Source organism: Muntiacus reevesi, chromosome 13 (assembly GCF_963930625.1).
Source record: "Muntiacus reevesi chromosome 13, mMunRee1.1, whole genome shotgun sequence".
Classification (NCBI taxonomy): Eukaryota; Metazoa; Chordata; class Mammalia; order Artiodactyla; family Cervidae; genus Muntiacus; species Muntiacus reevesi.
Window position 1 is genome coordinate 1,782,518 of NC_089261.1, and position 16,946 is coordinate 1,799,463.

At 61.6% G+C, this 16,946-nt stretch overlaps 1 protein-coding gene across 5 annotated transcripts in view; it reads right to left on the bottom strand.

Moving 5' to 3' along the window:
• CABIN1 (calcineurin binding protein 1) overlaps window positions 1-16,946 on the bottom strand; it is a 70,020-nt gene that overhangs the window by 36,701 nt on the left and 16,373 nt on the right. For 4 of the 5 annotated variants that reach the window (XM_065905032.1, XM_065905028.1, XM_065905029.1 and 1 more), the window contains exons 12-25: window positions 16,466-16,683; window positions 15,778-15,856; window positions 15,175-15,362; window positions 14,400-14,540; window positions 13,400-13,594; window positions 10,130-10,366; window positions 9,888-10,044; window positions 6,663-6,778; window positions 5,301-5,462; window positions 4,473-4,679; window positions 4,239-4,384; window positions 2,384-2,645; window positions 1,352-1,612; window positions 1,122-1,273 (exon numbers count right to left, since the gene is read on the bottom strand). In XM_065905032.1, the coding sequence (XP_065761104.1) occupies window positions 1,122-1,273; window positions 1,352-1,612; window positions 2,384-2,645; window positions 4,239-4,384; window positions 4,473-4,679; window positions 5,301-5,462; window positions 6,663-6,778; window positions 9,888-10,044; window positions 10,130-10,366; window positions 13,400-13,594; window positions 14,400-14,540; window positions 15,175-15,362; window positions 15,778-15,856; window positions 16,466-16,683 (2,521 nt within the window). The remainder of the gene's footprint in view (window positions 1-1,121; window positions 1,274-1,351; window positions 1,613-2,383; window positions 2,646-4,238; window positions 4,385-4,472; window positions 4,680-5,300; window positions 5,463-6,662; window positions 6,779-9,887; window positions 10,045-10,129; window positions 10,367-13,399; window positions 13,595-14,399; window positions 14,541-15,174; window positions 15,363-15,777; window positions 15,857-16,465; window positions 16,684-16,946) is intronic. The other variant, XM_065905031.1, reaches the window with a different exon arrangement.

Consider the following 16,946-nt stretch of genomic DNA (forward strand, 5'->3'; position numbering starts at 1 on the left):
CCTCAGGGGGCCCCCCCCTCAGGGGCACCCGTTTCCTGGGGTGACACCGTCCCAGGCTGAAGGGGTGGCCCCGGGGCCCTACTCGGGCTCCGGCCCTACCAGCTGCTGCCCAATCTTTACGGCTGTGCCTGCTGCTGGCTCAAGTCTCACAGCAGGCAGACGCCGCCCTGGAGGCACCCAGCCCACAGCCCCAGCACCTCGTGTGACGCCCGGGGCCTGAGGGATCTCATCCTAGTCAGTGTGCAGACACACTCACACGGGCACAAGAAAACGGCCGCAGAAAGCACGGCGCCCTGAGCTCTGCTTGGGACAAGCAGGTGCCGGCGGGTGGGGAGTGTCTCAGAGTCAGTCCCAGACCCACTGTGGGGACCGCCGGCCCTGCAGCTCCTGTGGGAGAGTGTTTCTATAAAGGACAAGAGCCGGGAGCTGAGTGTGCCCCTGAGCGTGTGCAGACACACAGCATGCTCCAGGGAGCAGCCAGGAACAGACGGGCGGGTTGTCACGTGCAGCCCACGCTCATCCCTGCCAGAACCTTCTACAGCTAGTGGGCACGTGTGTGTCACTTATATAATTTTCAAGTTAAAAAAAAAAGAGTTATAATCACAAAAAGCCCGTTTCTGCTGTGCCCGGGGGGCCCTTTCTGACAGTCTCTCTGGGTGCACTGCGTCCACCTGGTGACATCCACAGGTGTGCCCCCGTCCCAGCAGCTGACAGCACAGAGCCCGGCCAGGCGTGGGCCCGGAGGTGGGGCGAGTGAGCCAAAGCCCAGGACATGGACAGCGGGCGACCCACGCTCTGGGGAGGTCCGGGGTGTGACCCAGGCCCACCAGGGAGTCACACAAGGGCCCTAGTGCCCTGAGCTCAGGGGGGCTGAGAGAGGACCCCTGCCTGGGTCTGGGGTAGGAGGCTGCAGTGAGCAGCGTCCACGCAGGCAGAGCTGTGCTGAGAGGTGACGGGGAGGTGCAGGGCACTCATGCAGACTATGCCTCTGGGGCTCAACAGAAGGACCCCAGCCGCCACTGGGTGCCTAGGGCCAGGCCTGACTCCCGAGCTCAGGACGGCTCAGCAGAGCCCGCCCCACCCCAGTGCCCCCGCCCGGCCGCCAGGAGCACCCCACTCACTTCTCTGAGGCTTTGGGCGCGTTCTTCTCCTCGCCCCTGGCAAAGGGCCCTTCTGCAGCCTCCTTCATGAAGCTCACCAGGACCTCCGCACTGACCCCGGAATCAGGCCTCCCCAGGAGCTTCAGGATGGATGCATGGAGCCGGAAATACACCTACGACCACACCACGGTGTGAGCAGCCCCGAGGCCGAGGTGGCCGCCCGTCCCCGCCCCCGCCGTGAGCGGCCGCACCTCCAGGGCCTCCATGGCCAGCTCGGGCGGGTTGTGGTAGTGGATCTTCTTGGGGTAGCGGGCGGCCTCCTCGTGCAGGAGGTGGCCGGCCTGGCGGTAGTGCCGCAGGTAGACGGTGGGCGGCTGCTGCTGCTTCTCGGCCACCTTGCCCAGCATGTAGTGGATGAGCCACTCCTCCTCGTCCCCGTCGCCCTCGCAGCGCGCCGCCGCCGTGAAGCAGTGCCTCGCCGTCTCCAGCATGCTGTCCCGCCGCTCCTCCAGCTGCAGAGGGACACGCCCCGCCCTCATCTGACTGCGGGGTCCGCAAGAGCCCCGAGAGGGCCCACGGACCACCCCGGGCCCTCACCTAACTCTGGGACACCAACAGCCCCCAACAGGTCCGTGGCGGCCCCTGGGGCTCTACACTAGCCTCTCCTGCAGGCGCTCCCACCTCAGTTGGGCTTCCTACACTGCGCGCTCCTCACAGCTCCGCGGGCCCGGGCCGCCCCCACTCAGCGCGCTGTGGGCAGGCCGGGCAGGCACGGGGCGAGGGCCCTGGGAGCCTGTGTGCTGCTCTGCAGGGCGCTGGGGGCCCTCGGCCTAGCGACAGAGACCTCGCTCAGGCGCAGGCTGACGGTGCTCGCCTGGGGCGCAGGTCCCACTGGCTCAGCGTCTCCTGTCCTCAGGCCTCCCTGCAGCCCCACGACCATCAGCAGCCTTGACCACAGACAGTCCACAAGCAGGCCCCTTTGTGCCTGCTCTCCAGGGAGACCTCCCTGGACAGAGGTGTCCTGCCACACGTGCCTGGACCCACCATGGAGGTCCTCTGCATCCCCTCAAGGAGACAAAGGAGCCTCTACGGAACCCACACCGCGTCCCACAGTGTCGACAATCTCACGAGGACTCAGCAAGCCCCTCGGGAGGAACAAGGAGGCAACAGCGGTTCCGCCACGGCCCTGAAGCCCGTGCTGACCCATGCACACTCCCCGGCCAGGGCAAGCGGGGGGCAGGCACCCAGCTGGCAGGGCCTCAGCCCCTCCCCGCCGCCCTCACCTGCTGCACCAGCTCGGCAGGCAGCTCGGGCCTCCACTGCTTCAGCTGGCGCGAGGCGAAGGAGTGCAGGGCGTAGGACATGGTGCCAAACTCGATCCACAGGGACAGGTTTGAGCTGTCGATCTCGAGTGCCCGCCGGAAGCAGCTGAGCACGGGCGTGGCGTGCTTCCAGATGGGCCCATCGCTCTTCAGCTCGTTGGAGTTCAGCTTGTCCTGGATGCGGCTGGCCCGGGCCAGGGCCATGCCCGCCCAGGAGTCAAACCTGCGGCCACGACGCAGCACGGCTCAGCACGCTGCTGCCACGGGCACCCCCGAGCTGGAGGCCTGCCCCGCAGACCCACCCCGAGGAGCGCGCAGGGCACGGGCCCCTCACCGGCACCCAGGCACGACCCTGACAGGACGGCCCTGGCACGGCCAGGCCTGCCGCCCTGCTGCCCTGCTGCCCTCCACTCCCTGCCTGCAGGGCAGCCCCACAGGGCAGCTCCGAGGGGCGCTCAGGGGCTGTCCTGCAGGTGTACCTTCGTGCCCTGTAGCCTCCTTGAGCCTCAGTTCGGGGCAGCTCAGACCCCGAGACCCCGCCACCCAGCTTCCACCGGCTGGCCCCGGGACCCAGGGCAGGCCCCAGCAGCCAGATGACAGCAAGGGGACCCCGTGATGCCCGAGACCCAGCATCCTGAGACCACCCCAGAGGGGCTGCGGGGGAGAACGCAGGGGCCTCTCTGAGATCCGAGGCCACAGGTGGGCCCTCAGAGTCCAGCATTCTCAGTACAGAGCACAGAGAAGCGGCGTCCACACGGACACACTGCCCCCCGCTGGCTGACAGTCTCCACCCATCCGAGCAGAGCCGTAAAGCTGGCCCCTAGCATCCCCAGGCCTGCCATGTCGAGGAGCCCACTGGCTCACAAAGCTTCCTGGCTCTTTCCCGGACCCTTCCGCTCCCCAGGTTCAGGGATGAGGGAAGGGGAGGCCCGAGCAGACGGTGAGCAGCCTTTCTCCCCGGGGGAGGTGCTGGGTGGAGCGCGGTTGTAACAGCTGGGGGCCTTCCGCCTGGGCAGCTCCTTCCACACCCTGCCGCAGTAGCGCCCATGGGCCTGCACGTGGCCAGAGCAGAATCCGCTGCCCTGGTCACCAACACGAGCGTGCAGGACGGACACGGGGTCACAGGGCCCCCAAGGGCTCCTCCAGGCAGCTTCTTCCTCAGCTGTGAGAGGTGTTTGCTGGCCTCGCCCTTCAGACCCCAGCCGCCACTCCCCGGCCCAGAAGTCTGACGAGGCGGGCCTCCCCATCCCCAAGAACGCCCAGGAAGGCTGCTCACGAGTGCCCCTCAGACCCTTCAGACACAGGTCACCCGCAGAGGGGTCACGTCTCGACCCTGGCCCTCTGAGGCGTGGCTGGCTCTCCGCTGGCTCAGTCCAGTGAGCCGGACCTCATGACTGAGCTGGCCCTTTGGGTGGGGCAGGCCAGTCTGTGCGTTTTGGGCAGAAGCCAGCAGGGTCTGCTCACTGGGAGGAAAGCCTGGGCTTCAGGTACAACTGGCTCACAGGTCAGCACTACCACGGCAGCCCGGCCCCAAAGGAGAAAACAGCCACAGCGAGAGACGTGACCTTGAAGGAAGTAGGCGTCCAGCCGACTCCCCAGGGCTGGGGGCCGGGACCAGGAGCAGAGGCTGCACCCCAGCGGGCTGGAGTCAGGCAGCGCCTCCCTACTGCGAGCCGGGAGCAAAGGGCCACCTGGGACAGGGAAAGAGGTCTCTGCGCCCTCGCCTTCCTCCTTCCCAGGCTCTGCGCAGTGGCAGGGGCATCCCGCCCCACCCACGAGGCGGCAGCGGCCCAGCCCTCCCGCAGCCGGGGCTCACCTGTCGGGGCAGACGCAGATGTCGTGCATGTAGAACTTGATGGCCTTGGACTGCTCCTTGTTCTTGAAGTGGTAATCAGCCAGGAGGTAGTAGAGCTCGTTGACCACTGGAGGGGAGGGGTCGGCCCCTTCGGGGAGGCAGGGCACCTGGCAGGTGAGAGGGCAAGGGTGAGGGGCTGAGGCGCGCCGGCGGTGGGGTGTGGGAGACGGGCCCCGGCCGGCAGCCAGCCCCGACCTCGGCAGAGGTGCCCTCGATGTAGGCGGACACTCTGTCCAGGCTCAGGGCGGGCCGCGCGGTGCGGGGCACGATGGTGGCAATCCTCCTCAGGAGGTTGGCCAGGTCGGCAGACACAGTGCTGGTCTTGTAGCTGTCAAACTCGGGAAGGGTCTTGGGCTTGAAGTAGTCGAACATGAAGAGGGCGTCCTCCCACAGCAGGTCCACCTGCAAGCAGACAGAGGCGGTCGGGGCGCAGTCCGGGGCGCGTGCGGTGAGCTCTCCAGGCAAACACTCGGCGCCCCGTGGCAACAAGGTCACCGCGCACGGGAGACCAAGAACTGGACCCGTGCACTCGGAGCACCCACTCGCGGACGGCAGGCCCCAGACCCACACGTATGACGGGGAGAAACGTGAACCAACACAAGCCTGGTCTCTGCGAAGACAAGCGCTGGGGCTGAGGGCTCACTTTGTGAGTCCACACGGCCACGCTGGAGGGCCAGTCACCTGGCTGCCAGATACTGAGCAAGGCTCGCTCTGGGCCGGGGCAGTCTGCACACCACAGGGGCACACACTTCGGGGGTGGGCTCGCTCAGATCAAAGATTAACTGACCGTGTTCAGGAGCTGTGAGCTAACACCCACTGCGGTCTGAAACCCAACACCACGCAAATGGAAACTCTAAGGAATCATCTGTATCAGCCCAACCATGGGGATCTGCTGAAGGACGGCCGAGCTGCTGCGTTTTCGGGTAATGAGTTCAGTCACGCAGCTGTTCTTGCAAGGACACCCTCTGCTTCGACGGGCCTGGTGCGCCTGAGGCAGCAGCCCACCTGCGCCCAGGCCCTCACCTGCTGGGCTGAGTGCTCCTCCAGGTACCGGGCCTTGCTCTTCTTGCTGGGGTGGCTGTAGAGACAGTAGAAGCACTGCTCCAGGGCGGTCTCCAGCTCCTCCTTGTACGGGTGGGTGTCCTCAGAGGGGGACGCAGCCAGCTCCTTCTGCAGCACGCGCACCTGAGGCAGGCAGGAGGGGAGAGGCGCTGGGGGACGGCCCGCCAGCTTCGCTGACCTGGGCAGCGCGTCTGGGCCCAGGTCCCAGGACGGGCCCACCAGCCCTTGAGCCGCCCGGGCCCCGCTCCACAGGGTCCGAGGAAGGCCTGCCTAGTCTCCCTGCTGCCAGTACCCAGGCGGCTTCCAGCTGCACTCGATCATTTTGCCGTTCACCTGCCCCCCAGGTATCTACACGGCACCAGCTCGAGCTGGGCACAGGGAGGCACCGGCCCTGCCCTGGGAACCCTCAGACGCCCACAGAGGGGCGTGAATTAAAGAGCTGGTCACGACGGCAGACAGTGAGTCCCGTCAGGGCCGCGGGAACCTGTGGCAGACTCCAGCGAGGCCCTCAGAGGAGGGGATCCACACAGCCAACGGTGAATCTATGGAGGTAGAGCCACGGCCGCCGTTATGCCCTGCTGTTAGCAAACGTGCGCCCTTTTCAAGTATCTGTGGCAACTTTCACCAAGACTAGAAATAAAAGGCAAGTCTTCACGAATACCAGCGACTAGGCATACCTAGTGCAGGCCACACCCTCTAAGTGTAACTCAATGAAGTTAGAAGTGGGTTACATGAAAACAGCAAATGTCAAAGCTCGTGGCATGCAGCTAAAAATGTACTTGGGGAAAACCTACAATCTTTACCGCAGGTATTAGAAGATGATCACCAATGTAAGCATTCACTTCAGTAAGTTAGAAAAAACAGAGCAATCCCGCACACAGTAAAAAATTATAAATATTAAAGTACTACTTAATGACCTAGACAGCAAAGAGAAAACAGATCAGTTAATCAATAGCTGGCTGGGTGAAGAAAGTAATTTCAACCAACGGCATGTAAGACTTCTCAACAAAGGAAAGGGAAGTGCAGACAGAGGACGCTGGCGGTGACAAGGGGGCAGGACTAGGGGCACTGCAGAGGCTGTAAAATCTGAAGCGGACACCTCAGCAACTTCATGCTTGCATGAACCCTATTCCGAAAAACAGACCTGACTTTAGAAGATAGTCTAAGTGAGTCTATAATCGCTAACGAAATAGAGCCAACAAGTTTAAGCCTTACTCTGAGAGGCAGAGAGAGAGACAGAGAGAAAGAGGGAGGCAGAGAGCCACGCAGGGCGCGCAGGCACCTTCCAGACCAGGGCTGACGGCGGGCAGGGGTGGCACTTACGTAGAATCGCAGCAAGGCCCCGTCGGAGTTACAGCACCAGGCCCGCCGGCCCAGGTACTCGTGGGCCGTGTTGAGCAGCATGAGGGACGAGGGGAGCATGGGCGGTTCAGCTGACGCTGGGGAGAGACGGGGCGACAGGACGTCAGCGTGCACGCGGCAGGAGCAGTGGGCCCCTGCCCCATCTTTACCAAGGGGCCCCACAGTGGCCCCCCCCGCTTGCCCCACTTTCCTTTCTCATCTTTTTTTTCCTTTTTAAATCAGTGATGATACGTCTGGCTTTACTAACGCAGAAGGTGCTTATCAGAAAACAGCTCAGCTGACACAAGAGAGTATACAGCAGGGATGGCCCATCCCCAGGCGGCAGGTCCCCCACCCCCCACCCTATAACCGGGACTGACGTCTGGTGAACATCCCGGTAAGCATCTCTCCAAGCGTGTGTGAGACACTTGGAAAGACACAGATAAGTCATTTACAATGGTGGAGCCCATACTGCACACACCACTGCTTAACTTCAAAATCCTCACATTTAGATCTATTTAACTATTACAGAAGGGAAAAGAACGACCAAATCTCGGTTAAATGTTCGTGCGTCACTGGCACGGTCAGTAGCTCCTCTAGAACACCTCGGAGCGTTTCAGACTCTGAGCCATAACCCATCGGTCTCAGGACAGAAAGTACTAGGGCGAGCCCCACCCAGCGGGACCAGGGCTCCTTCAGGACTCCTGTGTCATACTTTTTATTATTGGTCAGTCCCAGCCAAGATTGGTTTGAAAAGCACTGCTTAAGAGAGTCAGAACAGGAGTAAGTGCAAGCCCTTCTGGTTGCTCGTGCCCTTTACATCCGTTTCCACTTGCAGCAGCACTGAGCGTGGCCACCCCAGGTCGGTGACGGCTTGTCCCGGCTCCCAGTCTGCCGGCTCGTGCATGCTGCTCCCGGCGCTGCCCGGGATAATGCGGACGTCCCGCTCTGTGCCTGCGGTCGGCCTGGCCGCTGACTGCATCCCGACCCACATTCCCTCCCGGTGCGCTCCTTTCTTGCCTCCCACTGGTTTACTGACCCTGTCCCCCAGCCATGCTCCTGTGATGCCCTCAAGGAGTTGGAGTCCACTGTGATTACAAACGACCCGGCCGCGTGCCTCGGCCCACACGTGCCTGCCTTGAGAACCACGTCGGCAAATGAACGTCACCCCAACGATACTGAACCGCGCCAGGGAAAAATCTGAAATGAGCCTCGGTTTAACTGCTTGTTCAGTTTAGAAACCTAACACGCCTTTGTCCTCGAAAGACACCCTCTGCCAGGATGAACCTGGATATAGACTGCTGTGCTTCAGCCTTTCCGGGGACATACCACGTGCTTTCAATCTGCAGACTCGGTGTTAAAGCTACAACTCACAGACCTCTTCTTGTACTTGACGCTGGGTTCCCTGCGGTCGTGGGGGCTCCCTCACCCCCACATTGGACCACCTCTGTCCTCCACCTTCTCTGGAGCCGTGAGCTCTTCACCGCCCCCCATGGGTCCAGTCACATGCTCCTGGCTGTTGTGGTTTACACGGGCAGCCAGCCCACTGGGATCCCTGTCTCCCCACCCACCCGTTCAAGGTTTGTGGCATTTTTGGACTGTCCTCCTTTCCTTGTTTGCTTTTTGGCAGTTTAAAAAAATATACTATACTGTGTTTGCATAATTAAGAGGAGACTCAATCCAGAAAACTTTTGGTATCACTTTTATAAGAAAAATAATGCATGTTTATAGGTATGAATCTTAATTTTTTTTTTCACCACTAAAACTTTTTTTTGAAAACACAGACGCTCTATTTGTCAAGAGTTCTAAAGATATCTGTCCTAAAAATTTACCCAAAAAAGTCAGAAGCAAAAAGGGGTGCACAAGGTGCTAACTCCAGAATGACCCAGGAGACAGCAGCGCCGCCCTGGGGGCTGGACCAAGCAGGGCCCTCTGGGCGCCCACAAGGCACATGGCCGCCGCCCGCAGAGGGCAAGCGCCTTCCTCGGCCTGGCTCCTCCCCGAGGCTGCCCACACGCCCGGCTCTCTGGGGGCCCTGCCCAGCCACCCCACGGCGGCGTGTCCGCCCTGCCCGGCCGTCCATCAGGCCTCAGGCGTGGCTCTGTGGGTGCTGCTGGTGGTCTTGCTTCTCTCCCCACCATGAGCCGTCGGGGCCAGAAATTCTCACTCACAGAGGCCTGACAAGCAGAGAGCCACTGACAGACAGCTGCGGAGTGCAGCCCGCCGAGCAGGAGAGCGAGTAGGCTCCGTGGTCACCGCAATGTGGCTGACTGCGCTGCTGGTGCACTTGGCTGATCCGTCAAGTGACTAGCGAAAAGCCCCAATAAATGCAATTTTAAGTTGCCTGAATAACCACACAAATATGTGTATGGTAATCATAGCTATATAAAAAGCATGTATGCCTTGCAAAGTGAAGTCACTCAGTCATGTCCGACTCTGTGCGACCCTGTGGACTGTAGCCTACCAGGCTCCTCCGTCCGTGGGATTCTCCAGGCAAGAATACTGGAGTGGGTTGCCATTTCCTTCTCCAGGGGATCTTTCCGACCCAGGGATTGAACCCGGGTCTCCCGCATTGGAGGCAGACGCTTTAACCTCTGAGCCACCAGGGAAGATACGTATACCTTAGTCAAGTTTATACTGACAATGCAAGAAATCTGCAGGATAAAGTCCATCTGGCAGAGGCACAGACACTCTCGGCCTAAACGTCGCTGAGCTGCTGTTCTGCTGTAATCTCTCCCACCGCACACGGGTCCACCAGGTGCTGCCCCGGCTCCAGCACTGCCCTGCAAAGGCCCTGCTCACCCCGCGGGCCCGGCCCGGCCCGACCCACACGGCGGCCGCGACTCTGCTGCCCCGGCTGCCCTCCGGTGACCCTGAGACGTGCCACTGTCCCCAGAGCGGCTGAGGCCTCCTGACTGGCCTGAGGTCACACAGCCGCGCAGTGTGCTTGCCCTGTGCTGCCCGAGTCCTGGCCGCCCAGGCCCCCAGCCAGGACAGGCCGGTGGCTGGAGGCCCCGGGGCCCCACTCCGCACGGCGCTCGCCCCCTGCACTCGATGTGAAACATGGTGGTCCGCAGCCCCAGCCCCGCCACGAGGTGCGTGTAGATGGTGCCTCTGCCTCCATCCAGGACACTTCCATCGCCCGAGCCCACAAACGCTGGTGGCTTGACACAGACAGACAAGAGGCAGGCCCCCGCGGCCCCGTACCTTCATCCGCTGGGCTCTGGAGCTGCTGCTGGTGGCGCAGGGAGCAGAAGGCGTCCTCCTCCTGCCGGATGACCCGATAGAGGATGACCCAGGGCAGCACTGAGGTCACATGGGGCTCCTTGGGCTCCTCCTGCACGGCCATGCTGCAGTCGATGACCTGGGGGGCGGGGTGTCATGGCGGGCAGCTCTCCAAGCTGCAGGTGCTGGCCCAGGGCGGGCGGGGCGGGAAGCGGCCGGGCTACCTGGATGAGGTTGTTGGTGAGCCGGGTGAGGCCACCGGCGGAGGACGAGTCCCGCAGGATGCTGCCGTCCGCCGACAGCGCCTGCTCCATGCCCTGCAGCAGCTGGGTCACGGTGGCCACCCACTCCTCCTTGGCGGCAGTCTCAGTGGCATTCACCATCTGCTGGACCGCCTCATTCAGAGCCACATCAGAGCACTCGAAGCACTGCCGGTGGTCCTCCAGCCGGAGCAAGGAGTCCTGTGCGGGAGGAGAGGGTGGGGAGACGTGGCGGCCACGCCCACCACGCGGGCCCTGGGGGCCTGGGGCAGGGATGGCAGGGCGCCCTGTGTGTCCTTAGAAAAAAACAGCCTCGAGCAGGAGCTGCTGAGGTGTGCTGAGCCCACGGGGCAGAGGTAGAGGCCGCAGCTGGAGCCAAGCTCTCTCAGCGAGAGTATACAGGGACGCGGATGCAAGATAGTCAAGGAAAAGACGAGGGCCCCCGGCATCACCCTCACATGACAGCGCTCCCAGTGCTGAGGCCAGAAAGAGCCAGAAAGCACAAGACTAGCTGCCAGTGACTGAGAACAGCAGGTCACCCCTGATTGGGACAACAGGCCATCCACCCAAACAGAGGCCGTCAGAGATAACGGGAATGCAGTCAAGTGGCTACATTTGAAGCTAACACGCAAAGCTCACCAGCGTGTCTATAAACCAGAAACACAGTCAGAAGATATAACGACCAGCAGGAACATCCTACTAAAACAGCAACCCAAAATATCAGGACTAGAATCCACATGACCGTGAGGAAACTGCACCCTTGAGATGAAGAACGCGGCAGGCAGCTCATCACAGGGTGACCAAGCCGCCGGCATGTCCCAGAGGGGGTTCCAAGTCAGGCCTCCACCCTACAAATGCTCGGTGAAGTGGGCTACATGCAAGCACGAACCCAACACCTAACGTGGCTGGAAGAAGCCCAGTGCACAGACCTCTGTCTGTCCACTGACACATCACCTGCCGGCCTCCCTTGCGGAGAGCAGGCTCCATCAGAAGGGCCCCCCACCTGCCCGGTGCCAGGCACACTGCAGGAGCTCCACCCTGAGTCTGCAACCACAGGACAAAGGTTGTTCTAGCCTTGGAAAGGCTTTGTAAGCGTAATGAACAAATTTACCACCATCTGAAAACATTAAGAGATTTCATGTGCTAAAAATTCAAAACTTCTTTATGTCAAAGAAAACACAAGCTGCAATTTAAAATCAGACAAAAAACTGACAAGAGCATTTGAGGAGGGAAAGGTTGAGACCTTTAATATATAAAAAGCATTCCAAATCAATAAGAAAACACATCTGCCAACAGGAAGCCGAGCAAAGATCAGGCCACTCCTGCACAAGCAGCAGCTCCCCTGGCAGCCGGTCGGCCCTGTCTCAGGCCCAGCACGGCGTGGTGCCTCCTCAGCAGGTACCCACCCCTCCGGGGCAGTGGGCGGGGTGGGGGAGGGGGGCTGTCCTCTCACCCAGAAGCTCCACCACAGAGCAAGACTGCCTGAGCCACTGGGCTGGCCTCTCCCTGGACACATTCAGCTGTCCCCTACCCCCAGCGTGGGCAATGAGGTCATCACAGCTCCTCCACGGTCCTCACGTAGGGCTGCCTGACCTCCTCTCCCCTCCTCCTCAGCCCCTGCCTCCCCTCCAGGTCCACTTGCTCCCAGCCACACCTCTTACCTGTTTTCCAGTTCAAGAAGCCTGAGAGAAGCTGGGGCTCCCTTCCCAAACCCAAGTGGAATGCCCCAGAGAGGTAACGAGTTTGAGGGACGGGCTACCAGCCCGGCCCACACCGCCCAGCACGCCCCGGGCATCGTCCTCGATGCCCACTCGCCAGGCAGGACGCCCGCATGCACAAGCTCGTGAGGCCCCACGGCAGGCCTCTGGGGCAAGGGTGAGCATCCCCGCCCTGGGATGAGATGCAGGAATGCCCAGCCCAGCAGACGCCCTGCCCAGCTGGCCCCCGGGCACCAGGGGTGGGAGTGGGCTCAGCTGCAGAAGACGGACGGGGTCGGGAAGGGGGTCGAGAGGGCACACAGGCCTCACCCACCACACCTGCTCCTTTCCTTCAACAGCGCGACCCTCCAGGGCTGTTCACCTTACTGTGCTTCTGTTGTTGCTGTTGTTGTACAGATATTTTATCTAGTTTTATACACCTGGAGTATAGGAAACACCTGGAGTAATAGGCAAGTTTGGCCTTGGAGTACAGAATGAAGCAGGGCAAAGGCTAATAGAGTTTTGCCAAGAGAACGCACTGTCATAGCAAACACCCTCTTCCAACAACACAAGAGAAGACTCTACACACGGACATCACCAGATGGTCAACACTGAAATCAGATTGATTATATTCTTTGCAGCCAAAGATAGAGCAGCTCTATACAGTCAGCAAAAACAAGACCAGGAGCTAACTGTGGTTCAGATCACGAACTCCTTATTGCCAAATTCAGACTTAAATTGAACAAAGTAGGGAAAACCACTAGACCATTCAGGTATGACCTAAATCAAATCCCTTATGACTATATAGTGGAAGTGAGCAATAGATTTAAGGGACTAGACCTGATAGACAGAGTGCCTGATGAACTATGGACGGAGGTTTGTGACACTGTACAGGAGACATTGATCAAGACCATCCCTATGGAAAAGAAATGCAAATTGGCAAAATGGTTGTCTGAGGAGGCCTTACAAATAGCTGTGAAAAGAAGAGAAGTGAAAAGCAAAGGAGAAAAGGAAAGATACTCCCATCTGAATGCAGAGTTCCAAAGAATAGCCAGGAGAGATAAAAAAGCTTTTCTCAGTGATCAGTGCAAAGAAATAGAGGAAAACAACAGAATGGGAAAGACTAGAGATCTCTTCAAGCAAATTAGACACACCAAGGGAACATTTCATGCAAAGATGGGCTCAATAAAGGACAGAAATGGTACGGACCTAACAGAAGCAGAAGACATTAAGAAGTGGTGGCAAAAATACCAGTTAATTTTAAAACCAGTAAAAGAAGAAGTCCAAGCAATAAAATAGAAAAATGCCTTTAGAAAAAAAGGAAATACAAAGCAAAAAAAGGCAGACGGACCATCAGGTGAATGGATGGCTGAGCCCGACTAGCCACGCAAGGTTCAGAGCCAAAGGCGGGGGTTCCCTTGACCCCAGCAGCACCCCTTCCCCCCACCTTCTGACCACCTTGGCCCGGAGCCGAGGGGAGGATTTTGCTCCGCTTCCCTCAGGGGAAACAGAGGGCAGGGTGAGGCGGGGCATGCACCTGCAGCAGCAGCAGCTGGGCCGGCCTCTCGGGCACGGACGTCATGAACTCCAGGTGCTTGGCGCGGTCGAATCCGCTGGGACACAAGGTGGGGCGCAGCAGGCGCACGACCGCGCGGTGGTCGCCGGCCTCGTACAGCCGCTGGGTCTCCTCCAGAGACTGGCACCGCTCCAGCGACCGCAGGTTCTTGTCAATCTGGAAAAGGCCCAGGATCACTGGCTCACCAAGCTGTCACGGGCCCCCTGAAGCGGCCAAGGTTCTGCCCTTATCAGACCCAGACGAGGGGCATTCACAGCAAGCGACTGCTTTACAGACAGCATTTCTGTGAGGCTCAAAGCATTCCAGTCTTCGAACCACAAATACACCAAAAAACACATCTACCTCAGAAGCACAGGCTCCAGACAGAGTACGCCAAAACAGTTAGCCAGCCTCCAGGTCATGCTTCAGCAACCCAGACCCCTGGGCCGGGGTATGAGGCTGCAGAGGCCACGCGAGCCCAGGCCAGAGGCTGGCACCTACCACCACCCCCTGGAGCCCTCTGCTCCAGGAGGCCTGCGGGCACAGGCAGCAGGCCACTGCCCCGGGCCTGGCCCTTAGCGACTGCAGGGCCCACTGGCCACCCACACAGGTGGCCGTGTCACAGATGTGGAGCTGCGGGCAGGGCCGGGCTGCACAGAGGGCGGGATGAGAACTTCGGCCCACTGACTGCCCCAGGGCCAGAGCAGTGCTGGTCTGCTTCTGTGGCGTTCCCCTCATCCTGCTGGAGCTGCCCCCACACAAGGGCCTGGCAGCCAAGCAAGAGCCCTCCCCACCCCCAGCAGACAGCCCCGTTTCCAGCCCCCAGCCCCCAGTGGGTGCTCCGCCAGGGCTGAACACCCTGAACACCAGGGCTGCCTCCACCGGGCCCCTGCCGCCCTGCTTGGCCGCTGGCCCGTCTCCCAGCCCACAGGGACAGGGCAGGCCTCTGACGGGAAGGCACCGCTCAGGGCGCTCTGCTCACCTCCTCCAGAGAGACCACCGAGTCGTTGTGCAGGTTGGGCAGGCGGACGACCACGCCCCCCCGCTCGGCGCCTGAGGCGGCCGCGCCCTGCAGCAGCTCCGTGCAGACGTCGTAGTTCTCCAGGGCCTGCTCCATGTCTCCCTGGGCGGAGGAGGGGCACTCACTGCACTCGCCAGGGCCTGCCTCCCGAGCCCCACGCGGGGGGCACCGTGGGGTGGGTGTGGCCAGTTCCCACCACCCCCCACACAGTGGCTGGCCAGAGTGGGGGCTCAGCACGTGTCTGCTGAATGGACGAACGGACGAACGGCTCACACCACAGCTCTCGGGGGAGCACTGTGACCCTGTGGTGGGGGAGCGCGGCCCAGCATCTGTCCAGAGCGCAGGCGAAGGTGGCAGAGCTGGGACTCGACCGGGCCTCCCCACTCCAGAACCGACTGCAGGGGGCCACGCTGTGCAAGGGGCTGGGGGTCAGCCAGCCCACCCCAGTCCTCTAGACGACTTTCTCGGGAAACACAAGCACAGGGCCAAGGCTGCGAGGCAACCTCCCTGGGTCGGTGGGGCCCATGAGACCCTCCCGGTGCTGGGGCTAGGTGGGTGGCGGGCACACTGGTCCCAGGACCCTGAAGGCTGCCCCCCACACCCCGCTTCCTCATGCTGAGCCCAGCGCCCAGGTGCCGTCACGGGTGCACACAGACACGCTCCATCACGTGATCAGCCCCTCCCCTCCTTGCTGGGCGCCTGGGCTTCCTCCCCACGCAGCCGCCCCCAGACCAACCTGCAGCGCCAGGAATCGAGCCTTCAACCAGTACACGCGGACCACAAACTCCAGCCACCCATCCTCAAACAGGTCCCGCTGGGATGAGGCAAAGGACAGCTGCAGGAGGTCCCCCAGGAAGTGGGCCCCTGGGAAGTCGGGTCCGAACCTGCCATTCACCACGCCTGCGGGGCAGTTCCGAGGAGACACTGAAAACCGTCAGGCCGGAAGGAGTCAACCTCGTGAGTGGGGCCCAGATGCTCTCCTGCTCCCTGAGGCCCTGGGCCCTCGGAGCCCCACGGCCCCAAGTGGCCAGTGTCCGAGCCAAACAGGCCCAGCAGGGATGCAGAAACCCTGGGGCTCACGGCCCTCAGCAAGCAGACTGAGTTGAGCGTATTTGGGGACATGCAAAGTGTCCGGTGATGAACTGAGGAAATGGAGATGCCACAGCATCTCATCCCAAGTTACAAGCAGGTGGGTGGCTCCCATGGGGCCCAGCCACTTCTCAGAGACCCAGGGCCTGACAAGTCGACCTAGGAAATGTGCCCCCGCAGGAGTGACTCAGTCCCTGCCTCCTGCCTTCTCCAGAAAATGGGCCCCCATGGAACATGGAAGGCAGCCTACCTGCAGAGCTCCGGCCCTTGGTCAGCAGCCACTGGTCCAGCTGCAGCTCCATGCAGGAGAGGGACATCAGCATCATCTCCTGCAGGACGGGTGTGGGGGGTCAGCGACGGGTCCCAGGGGCCGAGGGTGGAGACAGAAGGAGCCTCAACTAGACCCTAGTTTGACAGGGACACCACTTTCCCCTCTATGTACTTTCCACGCTGAGAGTGATAACCAGTGACTACCTGCTGGAATCTAAGGACAGACAGATGGATCTCCCTGGGACGGACTCGGGAAACCAGTGAGACGCCCCCCGCCTCCAGTCCTTGGGACCGTCCCGTGCAAAAGGTGGCCCTGCCACGTGCCGAGCGCAGGCCCTCAGCCCTGACAGCGCCGGGGGTGGGTGCACACTTCTCCGTGCACCAGGAAGCTGAGGGCCAGCAGTAAGGAGGCGCGGGCCCAGCCAAGGGGGCACAGCTGAGAAGTGACCAAGCTGTCTGTCCGGGGACCAAAGCTCAGCCCCTCCCGCCGCTCCACCCTGCCCGAGGAGAGCAGGCCCAGGCAGACGCTGCCGGGGGGCAGTCCCAGGAGTGTCCCAGCAGGGGCCCACACAGCCCTGAGCACTGTGAGCCCAGGGCTCCTCCACCCCGAGGCCCTGGACGCCCCCGGCGCGCCCCGAGGAGCAGCCGCCCTCCCCCGGGAGGCCCACCTGGATGTGCCGGCCGCTGCAGTCCCTGAGCAGCGGGTTGGGCAGGCTGGCACTGTGCCGCCGCCAGCTGTGGTAGGTGCTGAGCACGACCTCCGCCAGGCCGGGCGGCCAGCGCAGCAGGAACCTGCGGCCCATGCTCTTCAGGAAGCGCATCATCAGCTCCAGGATGCCCCCGTTGCTCAGGTTCCCCAGCAGGAAGGCGTGCACGTCCTGCTTCTCTGCCGGAGGAGGGGCCCGACGTGAGGGGGCCCGACACAGAGGGGGACCCGACGTGAACAGGGGGCCCCAACGTGAGGGGGATCCAATGTGAAGAGGGGGACCCAACGTGAGGGGGGACCCGACACAAAGAGGGGGCCCAGCGTGAGGGGGACCCGACGTGAAGAGGGGGACCCAATGTGAGGGGGGACCCGACACAAAGAGGGGGACTCAGTGTGAGGGGGACCCGACACAAAGAGGGGGACTCAGCGTGAGGGGGATCCGA